The sequence below is a fragment of the Corylus avellana genome, chromosome 5, assembly GCF_965113065.1.
Source record: "Corylus avellana chromosome 5, dhCorAvel1.hap1.2, whole genome shotgun sequence".
Taxonomy (NCBI): Eukaryota; Viridiplantae; Streptophyta; class Magnoliopsida; order Fagales; family Betulaceae; genus Corylus; species Corylus avellana.
The window spans coordinates 6,343,892-6,355,780 of record NC_142494.1 but is presented as its reverse complement, the minus strand read 5'-3'; the positions used below and the strand labels follow the sequence as shown (position 1 = coordinate 6,355,780).

The window sequence follows — 11,889 nt, the reverse complement described above, 5'->3', positions numbered from 1 at the left end:
TCAAGATTTTGGAAGAGTCTACAAGAAGCAATGGGGACCAAGTTGAGATTTAGCACTGCATACCATCCTCAGACGGATGGACAGTCAAAGAGGACCATCCAAACATTGAAGGACATGTTACGAGCCTGTGTATTAGATTTCAGTGGTAGCTGGGCACGCTATCTTCCTTTGGTGGAATTCACTTACAATAACAGCCATCAAGCAAGCATTGGAATGGCTCCATATGAAGCATTGTACGGACGAAAATGTCGATCCCCACCTTATTGAGACGAGCTTGGTGAACGAAAGATTTTAGGCCCAGATATTGTGTAAGATACCATAGATAAAGTTGCTTTAATTCGGCAAAGACTGTCAGCAGCTCAAGACCGACGGAAAAGCTATGCAGATATACATCGAAGAAGCTTGGAATTTATAGAAGGCGACAAAGTGTTTCTTAGAGTGGCACCAATGAAGGGAGTCACTAGATTTGGTAAGAAAGGGAAGTTGAACCCCCGCTTCATCGGACTGTCTGAAATTCTGGAGAGAGTAGGTCCTGTGGCCTATCATATAGCCTTACCTCCGGGACTTGCAAATGTACATAATGTATTTCATGTCTCTATGCTGAGAAAATACCCTTCCCACGTAATTCGATATGAACCTTTGCAGTTACAAGGAGATTTGGCATATGAAGAGGTTCCGGTAAAAGTATTAGATCACAAGGTCCAAGAGCTATGTACGAAAGCATTCCACTAGTGAAAGTTTTGTGGAGGAATCATGAAATCAAAGAAGCGTATTGGAAATTAGAAGATGAGATACGCAAGAAATACCCTTTTATGTTTGCTGAGAACTAGTAAAATATAAGGCGCTAGTGGATAGACTTATTTATGTATTTGATTACTATTGCAATATGGTGCATTTATATAGACTAAACAAATTCCGAGGATGGAATTTTTATAAGGGGGGGAGAATGTGACATCGTATAAATTTTATAGATTAAAATAAAATTACAAAGCATTTTTGTTATATATATATATATATATATATATATATATATATATGAAGACTCTTTTAGTTAGGAGAGTATTAGTGGAATTATTAGCCTATCAAATACTTGAGAGTCTTGTGGATTTTTGAAGGATTTATTGCTTAATAATAATAATAATAATAATAATAATAACAACAATAATTATTAAAAAAAAAAGAAAAAAAAAAAGAAAGAGGTGTAGCCTCCAAGCCAAATTCATTCAACGTGTCTTACTTTTTTTTTCTCAATTGCCATGTGTTTTCATGCATTAGGTGAAGCCCTCACGTATTGGGGCAATTGTCCTCTCCTCTTGCATGACTTTTCCCCTTAGCCACTTAACACATGTCCTTCAACTTAAATTTTTTTGTATTATTATATATCTCTCTCAACACTATAAATACCCAAAGGTCTTCTTTTCCCCTCATGACCACACAGTAGTGAAATAGGAGCTTATTTTCAATTTCTTTTCTTGCAACCCCATTCTAGCACAGTAGCGGTAAGGACCCTTTTATTATTATCATTTTATTTTATTTTATTTTTTTGAAAGAGATTAAGGATAGGTTAGTATTTGCTTCTTATGGGTATTTTAGGATTCTTGTATGGGTGGTTATCTAAGGAGTTTGACTCTTACTATTGGAATGTTAGTTTGAAGGTTTTATATATATATATATATATATATATTGTTTAAATAGATTTTTTTCTCACATAAGCTAGTATAATGTTTTTGTGATTAACTATTATACATTCATAATAATGATAATAACAATAATAAATTTTTTATATGTGTAAGACTTATTGAATAAATGTTTAACACCTCACACATGTATATATATATATATATATATATATATATATATATATATATATATATATATATATATACCTGTGCAATTACACATCAGGGTCCGTGCAAACACACACACACACACATACACATATATATATATATATGAATATTTTATTTAAAATTTTGACTAAAACTTTAATATACTCTTCTAAGTTCATCTTTACAATTTATTTAGGTGAAAGGACGACTCGACTCAACCTAACGTCAAATCCAAGTAAGAGGTCACAACACCAAAAACCCCAACAGATTTTATTATAAATCTTTTAGAAAAATGTTGGGGATTTTATTCACTTACATGATTTTCAAATGCACTTCCTTCCATATTTCAATGACAAGTTTTTATTTATTCATATGTCATTGTTTAATAATTTTACGTAATACAGTTACCATATTTCATGATTTATGCATGACTGCAATTATGAATGAAAAGAGCTCTCAAAGTTCATAGCACAGAGGAGCTTACAGATCATATGAAATATTATACGTGCATTCATGACACAGTATACAGTTACAGATGAGTTTACAGATCATACGAAATGTTATATGTGCATTCATGGTTATAAATGTTTAACCCGAGACACGATTATAGTGACGATCGGTACCGCATAGAGTAGCATGGCAAGCACACTGAAAGACGGTTACGAGAAGGTGTGTGCTACCGGCCAGGTGGCCTTCACCTAGGGAAGTTCCCAACCTGGTAGCTCTCCCTTGTGACGACAGGATGAGCATATAGGTCCTTCGGGACAAGCCAACGTGCGCCGCTCATAGTAAATTTGTGGTGTCGGGTAAAAAGGGTAAAACAGTAGTTTTGAAAACAAAAGTAAAAGGTAGTATTTGTACATTTTATAAGTTACTTGCTATTAATTGTCAATTATTTTATTATTTGTGCATAACTGAGATTATAGCATAACATTTGCATAGCATGTTTATAACATCTTGGTGTTGTGGTTACTTACTAAGTTGTCAAACTCATCCTTTTTCCCTTTAAATTTTTCAAATGCCGTTATAGATAATAGTGTTGAGAATGGAGCTTCCCGTAGGTGTCCTCATTCTTGAGGACCCGATTATATGGCCTTATGCTTGGGACACATGGACCCACTGCTTTGCGGAGCCATAGGAGTTTTAGAGCTTGGGATTCCAATGAGTTGCAAGGATCAAGCCATTGTTGTGCAGACTTTTGTTTTTTTGTAGACTGCACAATTTTTGTTATGTGTATCTAGGAGAACACTTGATGCATGAGGAGGCTATAACCTCCCTATAGTAGTTGCTTTTGATTTTGCCTTCTAACAGGGCTTGAAATGTTTGTTTGTTTTTTTTGGGTTCCCATCTCGTATATAAAACAGATCTTGTATATGTTCATATTAAAACACTAGTTCTATATAGCTTTTGACTTCTTATCTTCCTTTGGTTTAGTATTAATGAAATAATATCTGATAATTATATTCCTTAATTATTGTGTTTTCCTTTTAAGTTTGCGTTCCCCTATTCACCTTAATCGGGGCCGTGACAATAAACACCATATTAAAAAACCTTTTTGGCGTAAATTTCGTAAATGCCGGATAAGTGTTAAAAAAACTACCTAGCGTTTATTCTAAAAACTAGGTTAAAAAAAAATTTTGGCGTTAATTTTTTAAACGCCAAAGAAAGTGTAAGAAAACTACCTTGCGTTTATTCTAAACGCCATAATAGAATACATTTTTGGTGTTATTATTATTTTTTTGACATGTATGCATAAGGAGAGAGAAAAGGGGAGATTGATTTAATTTAATGATCTCTTTTTCATGAGATGTGGTATTTACACCTATGTGCCATAAAATTTTGGGAAAATTCAAATCCCCCAAAGTTGCCAGCCACTCAGAGGATCCTCTCAACCAACATCATGACCAGCTACCTTTGTTGTGTTTTCTTTCACTCCCTCTCTCTCTCTCTCTCTCTCTCTCATCTTCCACCGTGTATGCATGATTTTATCGAGGAAGAATATGAAAGTTTCGATTAAGGATTTTTATCTTTGGTTTGTGCTTCATATGACAATTAATTTGTTTATGTTTTTCTTCTGTAATTTCGTGGATTGTTTATTGTGCTTTTTTTTTTTTTTTTTTGGATATGTTTGCTTAAGGAAAGAAAAATGAAGAAAGGAAATTCGAACAAATGACTTTCACCTCATGAAATGTGGTCTCCAGCCAATTGAACAACCCATTAAAAATTCCTCATGTTAAGTGTTAGCTAGCTATAGTTAACATTCATGTCCAAAATGACAGACTCAAAAGGGTCCAATGATATTTTTACGTTATGATATTAGTGATGAAAGAAATAAGTTATAAGACCATGTTAATTTTCAGGAAATTTAGGCATGGTATATCGATAGGTAGGATATTATTAAGGTCGAGCGAGTACTTCGGGATTGAGCTTGACCCGTATCTTTGTTTTTGTTTTTTTTTTTTGTTTTTTTTACCTTTAGGTGCATTTGGGGTTGCGATTTTATTAGAATAATTTGCGTTTTTAAAAGATATCTCAAAACATAATACGTTTAGCATTGCCATTTAAAAAGCACATAATCTAAAGTAGGAAAAAAACATATGCGATTTCTATAAGCACGCTATGGAGTGCTTATTTGAAAATGCTCGAATTTAAATCAAAATTACGATTTCACATAACAAATATTTGATCAAATAAAAAAAAATTAACATGTTTTACCAAATGCATTTGCGATTTTAAAAAGTAGTGATTTCGCAAATTTTTAAAACACAGTTTTAAAAATCGCACTTGTTAAAACCGCAATCTAAAACGAACCCTAAAACCTAGGGGTGAAAAAACGGTTACGGTTAGTGTTTAGTGGCTAAAACTGATAACCATAACCACCTAGGCGGTTAATAAAATCTACTAACTACCCGTTAACCACCTAGGCGATTAATCGGCGGTTAGTAACTCTAATAAATGCTAACTAGGGGTGTCAATCAAGTCCCGGTTCTCGGTTATTGGCCAAAATCAGGAACTGGAACCGGGGTACCTCGGTTATTAATTTTGGATAACCGGAACCGGGTAATCGGTTATAAAACAATTTTATATTTTGGGTTTATCCGAACCCTAATTTTTGTATCCAAACCCTAATTTTCGGACCCAACCCAAACTCTGACAAATCCTCACAATTTCTAGCTTCTAATCCAACAAGTATAACGAAATTTACAAGAAAATTGTAAGGATTTTACATATGGCCAGAATCCTTCTTCTTCTTCTCATTCTCTCTCTCTCAATCTTAGGGGCTCTCTCTCTCATGTGCGTGTATGTGTATTGGCAGGGAAGAGAAGAGAAGAAAGTGAGAGGGAGAAGAGAAAGACAAGAAGGGGCTGTGCGTGAAGGACACTAAAGGAGGTGGAAGTGAAAAAAGTGTAGTCGTGAACCCAAAACAGCTAAACCTAAAGTAATATATATATATATGGGAAAATGTATAACAAATCCTTGAGTCAGCCATTCAAAATTTTAATATCCTTAAGTTTTTTTTCTTGAAAATTTAGTCCTTGTGTCAATTGAAATGACAATAAAATCCCTGCTATTAAAATTTTTTAACAGACGTTAGGGTAATTCAAAATGCACTGTTTAACCCCATTAAAATATTAAATTTTTATTAATTTAATTTAAAAAATTAAATCTAAAAAAAAAAAAAAATTAAAAACCACCCCTGCAGGCCACCCCAAACCCCCTGGGGGTGGCTGCAAGCTATCCCGGCGAGGGGGGGGGGGGGGGGGGGGGGGGGGGCCACCCCAAAACCCCCTGGGGGTGGTTTTCAATTTTTTTTTTTTTTTTTGTTTTGAGTTACCCTAACGTCTGTTAAAAAATTTTAACGGCAGGAATTTTATTGTCATTTCAATTGATCAAGGGACTAAATTTTCAAAAAAAAAAAAAACTTAGGGATATTAAAATTTTGGAGGGTTGACTCAAGGATTTATTATACATTTTCCCTATATATATATATATAACCGGGTGCAAAAAATCAGAACCGGAATCGGGATAACTGGTTTCTGGTTTTTTCCAACCGGTTTAAAAAATAGTTCCCTAGTTTCTCGGTTCCCGTTTTCTCAGTATTTTTTAACACCCCTACCGCTAACCGCTTTTTAAAAGAATTTTTTTTTTTAAAAAAAAAATAATTTTAAAATTTGTAATTTGGGCCAACCACAAAAAGCAATTTTGCATTTATCAAAAAAAAAAAAAAAACTAAAACAATGTCATTTCTATAATAATATAATATTATCATACTATATACTGTCATCATTTCTAAATTTTTATACATATTTAAAATTTTAAACACCAAAACATCATTTCATATATATATATATATATATATATATAAAAGTTAGCGGTTTTGACGTGCCTTCAAAAGCAATTAGTACGGTTAGTGCCTACTAAAACCTAAAGAAAGCGTGCTGACTGCTGCAAAAAAAAAAAAAGGAAACACTGCCCCCAAAAAAAAAAAAAAAACCCGTAAAACACTAAACCCTAAGAACATAACCCAAAAAAAAAAAAAAAAACATAAACCCTAAGCACAGCCGTTCTCTCTCTCTCTCTCTCTCTCTCTCTCTCATCCAACTCCCCCTTACTCTCACTCTTAAACCCTAATCACCGTTGTCCACCGCCGCACGTCCACCGTTGCCGGTGCTCCAAATATTCCCTCGTTCTCCGCCTTTTGAAGGTACTCTCTCTCTCTCTCTCTCTCTCTCTCACACACACACACACACACACACAGGCACTCGCATTCTTATTAAACCAGGGAATACTGTTTCCTTGAATTTGGTATGAAGGGAGGGAAAGGGGAATTTTTCTTATAAGGTATGAAGTTGAATTTGGTTTAGAATGTGGTACTGATTCTGTAGGTGCTTAAATGATCCGTCAATCAACTAAGCTCGATAAATTGATTAGTTGAGGGGTTCCTAGGAAGAAAAAACTAGCAAATTGAAGATAAATTGATTAGTTTAGGTGTTTCAATTTTGATTGCAGCTATGTATGCAGTAATCACATCGGTCTTCTTTTGTTGTTTTCTGTTTGATTTGGGGTTTTGGGTTTCTGGGATTTTGTGTTTTTTGATTCAAGGTTTGTTCTTTACTATTGTGCTATTTTGTATTTGTTATGTATTGTAATTTTGGGTTATTTTGGGGGTCGTGTTTTCTGATGTGTGGAGCCATTAGGAAAAGTTCCTATACCAGTGCTCATGTTTCTGATACAGATGCGCTTTTAGAAGGCAATGAATGGTTGTCTGGACTGCAATTTACATGTGTATGTCCAAATTGCTATATAACTGTCTTTGAATTGAACCTATTATGTTCATATAGTGAAACTGTATTATTCTATTTTTAATTATATCTTATGTTGATCTCAAATTCTGCAGTTGATCATCTTGTAAACACAGCAAGTCTGGGACATACTATCTACTTCGAGGAAGTGACTGATACATCCATGATTTTTTCTCTTTTTGGAAATGGTAGGGTTTATCTCTAAACCCTCCATTGATGACCTTGACCAAGCTCCAAGGCTCAAGAATTCAAGCAACTCACTTGACTCTTTCGACACCAAATCCACAGAATTTTCATTCTCTGATTCTTTCCTAGATTTTGATTCTATAAAGGATTGGTTTGAGGATATAACAATCCCAGATATGGATGATATAGGAAAGGCTGAGTATGGGGCTACTGAGAAGCCCACTGAGCTTGTTCAAGAACAGATTCCACATGAGTCTGAGCCAACTAGTAATGCGTCGAAGCTAAATGTTGATGGGTCTGAGCCAGTTCGTGGATCTGAGCCAACTGTTGTTTGTGGGTCTGAGCCAACTAGTAATGCGTTGAAGCTAAATGTTGCTGGGTCTGAGCCAGTTGTTCGTGGGTGTGAGCCAACTGTTGGTAGGTCTGGCTGTGCGGTGAAGGTGGAGGAGGGGGAGTGTGAAAAGTTGAGGAATTTGGGTTGTTGTATTGAGCAAGAGATGGGGAAGGTTACTTTGGTTGGTGAGTCTGTGAATTCGGGAATTGGTAATGGGAATGATGTGAAGAGTGAGATAGAAAGTGACGGGGATGAGAGTGGAAGTTCGGAGTCTAAGAGTGAGAGTTCATCTTCGTCCACGGCAGCTTCTAGTAGTGGCAGTAGTGATGATGATGATGATGAGGAGGAGAAAAAGGAAGTAGAGGTGGAGGTGAAGAGGAGCGCCGATGAGGCAGGTGAAGTTGAAGAAGGTGAGATAAGGGATGTTGATGAGCACGAGATGGTTGGGGGGACTAACGATGATGATGGGGAGGAGGAGGAGGAGGAGGAGGAAAACAATGAAGATGATGGAGTGGTAATGGTTGGTTGGAGTGATGGTGATGAGGATGGAGGTGGTGCTGCAAAAGGACCCATTAGATCTGCGAATGAGCTTGAGGTACCCAAATGTCACATTTGATTTGTGTCTGTAAATTGGTTCTGTATGCCTGATTTTGCGTTCTTTGAAGCTCGAGGAACACATGTGTATTTCTTGCGATAGTGTTCACTGAAATTGTTCATGTTTGACCAGATAGATGGTTATAAATGCTTTGGTAGGTTTTGCTGTTGTAGGTTGGGATAGATCTTCATATCTGCACCTTTTAGTTTTTCAAGGATACTTGGTGTCCATGGCAGCAATCTAATCATATCCCGCATCGACCTTATGAATGTAAAATTTAATTGGCTGATTTTAGAGTGGCTGTAGAGTCTACTAATCATTGCCTAGGAGCTTATTATTTTGAGCATTATCTCAATTTGTGCCTTGCTAAATAACTACCTTTCTCAAGGAGTCAATTTCTACTGCCTAATTTCATGCTTATTTGATTTTACTGGGAATGGAAGGGTTGATACTCTCATCAGTAAGAGAAAACAAGACAGTAATGTTTAGGGCTCTCTTATCAAAAAGAAAAGTACGTCTCTCTGATTTAGGGCTCGCTCTGCATGAGCAATTGTGTGCACTTGTTAATATTGGAAATTCCTAGAGGCTTTCTTAATTGTCAGAGTAATTTTTATATGTTGATCTTGTCTAGTGTAGGCCCCAAAACTTTATTGTGGCACTTATGGGAACTCAAGCATTTATTTTGTAACAGAAGTTTGTAAGACAAAGTAAATCTTTTCTTGTATAAGAATCAATGTAGACTCATCATTTGAATTAGAATTAGTTATCTTAGGAAGTATTGTGGTACACTATCAGCAACAATGAAAATAAAATTGTCATATATATTTGTAAATTGTGGATTAGCTCTTAAAAGAAAGACCAAATTTCACTTAGATACATGGCATTCCCATTTTCCTGGGCAATTTCCTGGCATAACATTTGAGACTCACGTGTCATCCCAAATTTCACTTGGTCCAACGTGGGACTAGTAGTTGTTCTCAGTCTATGCAAGTGTTGGATGTTGGTTAACCTGGGCTACCTGACCTGTTAAAAGTAACTTTGGAAACATGTTGATCATGATGTGAACAAAGTAAGTTTAGCAACTTCTATTTTCTGATTTCTTCTAACACGTGATACACAAAGAAAGAAACCCATATCTTCCTTTATATTTTAGGATTGCTTGCTATATACCATTATGAAGCTAATTTTGGGGCTTTCGCTGTAACATATCAGCTGCAATAACTTGTATTGAATTTACAGGTCCTCCCTCCAGTTCCTCCAGTTGATGTGACCCTGCAACCGCATCATCAGATGCTACCTGTGGGAGTTGTCTTATCGGTGAGCTCATGGAAGCTATAAGCATATGACCTTGATTTCCCTGATTTTATTTTATTTGATCTTATTTAAAATTTCTGATTGACGAGTTACACAATTGATGGGTTTTGAATGGACAACACCACCCTCCACGGTTCCACCCTGTTCTTATGGGAGAAGGAGATGTCATGTGAGCTTGAGCTTATTGGCATAAGCATATGACCTATAATTATGATAATAGAACCTTATATAATTACATAAACTCTGTTCTGTTGACCACTTAAATGTCACTGCTTTTAGGAGCTGGATGAACCTTTAAGCAGCCTTTTATTGATCTTGAAATACTGTTGGCTAGATCAATTTGATGATGTTATTTATGAATTTACAGATTATTGGCGCCCAAGTCATAGTAGAAGGAGTTGAGGAGCACAACCCTCTTAGTGAGGGTTCTATCCTCTGGATAACTGAAAGTAGATCCCCGTTGGGGCTGGTGGATGAAATCTTTGGACCTGTCAAAAACCCGTACTATAAGGTAAGATATAATTCAGAAAGTGAAGTCCCATCTGGGATCCATGCAGGCTCTTCAATCTCCTTTGTTCAAGAATTTGCCCATCATGTGCTCAATGACAAGGATCTCTACAAGAGAGGGTATGATGCATCTGGTGCAAATGATGAAGAGATGTCAGATGAGGCAGAGTTTTCAGATGATGAGAGAGAGGCTGAATACAGGAGAATGCAAAAAATGACAAAGAGGGGCCTGGATGGCCAGAAAGTTAGAAACAAGAAAAACAACGGAAAGGGTGTAAAAAATAGGGATGGGCCCTGGAGAAATGCTCAACCTTCATCGCGGCCACAACAGATAGGTGCTGGTCAGCCGCCACCCACCCAAAACCAGCATAATTTCTCACCTGCTGCAGGATTTCTTAATCAGGGCCATTGTTCATCATCATCTGCCCTAGGACAAGGTTTTGTTGGTGGGACTGGCATAGTTCCACCATTTCCATCTGCACCACAGGCGGTTGGTTTTGACGCTTCTAATGGAGTTTGGACAAATGGGATGCCGTTTCAGCCACCACAGAATGCTTTCTTTACTAATGGATTTCCAACTAATAGTATGCCTTGGCTCTCACAGAATCCTCATATGCATCAGATGCCCATGCTAAACAGAATGCCATTTCAGCAGCAGTTTGATCCTAGTCAGATGCCACCTCATGCTGCTCTCTTACCCACATATGCACCAGGCCTTGTGGCTCAAAATGCCTTCAATCAAAGGACATTTGGGATGGGTTTACAGGGTCAATTTACTCACCCATCAATGAATGTGGGAGAACAAGGAATTTTGTCAAATGGGTTACAAGTTGAACAAAACTTAAATATGCAACAATCAGGTTTTTCTCCAGGCAATGTTGAAGCTCCCCAGCAAATTAATCGCGGCGCATCTTATAGTCGTGGAAGGAAACCATATCGGCGAGGGGGTGGACGTTTTGCAGGTGGGAGAGGTTGGCAGCAGTCCAAATGATGGCTTTCCGTGTTCCACTGCATTGGAATGCCGTGAGTTTTAACTTCTAATAGGCTACGGCCATTGCAATTTTGGGGTTTCTTGGTTCATGCGTGTTTCAAGTGCTTTTGATAAGACGTTGAGAAAATATTTCCCATGTGCAAATGCTTGCGTTTGTTGGTCCTGTAACATAGGCAGCCGGGTAGGCTTTTTTTTTTTTTTTTTTGTAATCTTTTATAACAGCTGTTTTGTAATCTCATCTCCTTTTTCTTGGATTTAACTCTGTTATAATGAAAGAAGGTAGATGACCGTATAGAGAAATGCTAGGAGTACAAAGCGATTTACACACAAACTTACACAGTGATGTGGCACTGCCACGTCGGTTAAAAACAAAAAATAAATCCACGCTTAAATTAAGCCCTTTAGTTACAACTTACATGAACACGCATAGATTCAGAGCTGGATTACGTACAGTGATTGTCGTTTGTATGCACACAGGGTCTCTCCCTCTTGTCATTTTTTTCTTCTCAGATAAAATCACAGCTAAACAAAACACCGTACTATAATGGTCTGCCAATGTTCTTCGCTTTGTCTTCTCAAACTCTCAGCTCGGTTGGTCGGTGTTTTGCCGTGTTCCGGCAAAGGATGCCCATTTTGTGCGACTGCATCAGATTCCGGTGCTCTAGTTCCTCGTCATCTAACAAAAAAGTCGCTCGAAGCACTAGCTCTTTTACGTATTTGATTGGTTTGGTATTTGCATTTTTGTTTGTTTGGAAGTTCAATTAGGTTGTCTTTGGTGATGAAAGTCACTGGTTTTGTTGTTGTTTTGGTTAAGCTTTTGATGGATGAGA

At 36.9% G+C, this 11,889-nt stretch overlaps 1 protein-coding gene across 2 annotated transcripts; it reads left to right on the top strand.

Annotated features, from left to right (window-relative positions):
- The first annotated feature begins 6,373 nt into the window (after positions 1 to 6,373).
- On the top strand, positions 6,374 to 11,318 carry LOC132182947 (uncharacterized). Of its 2 annotated transcripts, none has more exons than XM_059596318.2 (4): positions 6,374 to 6,534; positions 7,228 to 8,247; positions 9,487 to 9,564; positions 9,929 to 11,318. In XM_059596318.2, the coding sequence occupies exons 2-4, from the start codon at positions 7,318 to 7,320 to the stop codon at positions 11,057 to 11,059; spliced, it is 2,139 nt and encodes a 712-aa protein (XP_059452301.2). In that variant the 5' UTR covers positions 6,374 to 6,534; positions 7,228 to 7,317; the 3' UTR covers positions 11,060 to 11,318. The 2 variants fall into 2 exon arrangements, with proteins under 2 accessions (XP_059452301.2, XP_059452302.2); XM_059596319.2 differs by lacking the exon at positions 6,374 to 6,534 and adding an exon at positions 7,023 to 7,115.
- The last annotated feature ends 571 nt before the right edge of the window (positions 11,319 to 11,889 follow it).

Excerpts from the sequence above, each read along its gene's own strand:
- LOC132182947 (XM_059596318.2), top strand. The coding sequence starts at position 7,318 with ATGGTAGGGTTTATCTCTAAACCCTCCATTGATGACCTTGACCAAGCT. Across the intron at positions 8,248-9,486 it reads GATCTGCGAATGAGCTTGAG|GTCCTCCCTCCAGTTCCTCC; the intron begins GTACCCAAATGT and ends TTGAATTTACAG. Across the intron at positions 9,565-9,928 it reads CTGTGGGAGTTGTCTTATCG|ATTATTGGCGCCCAAGTCAT; the intron begins GTGAGCTCATGG and ends ATGAATTTACAG.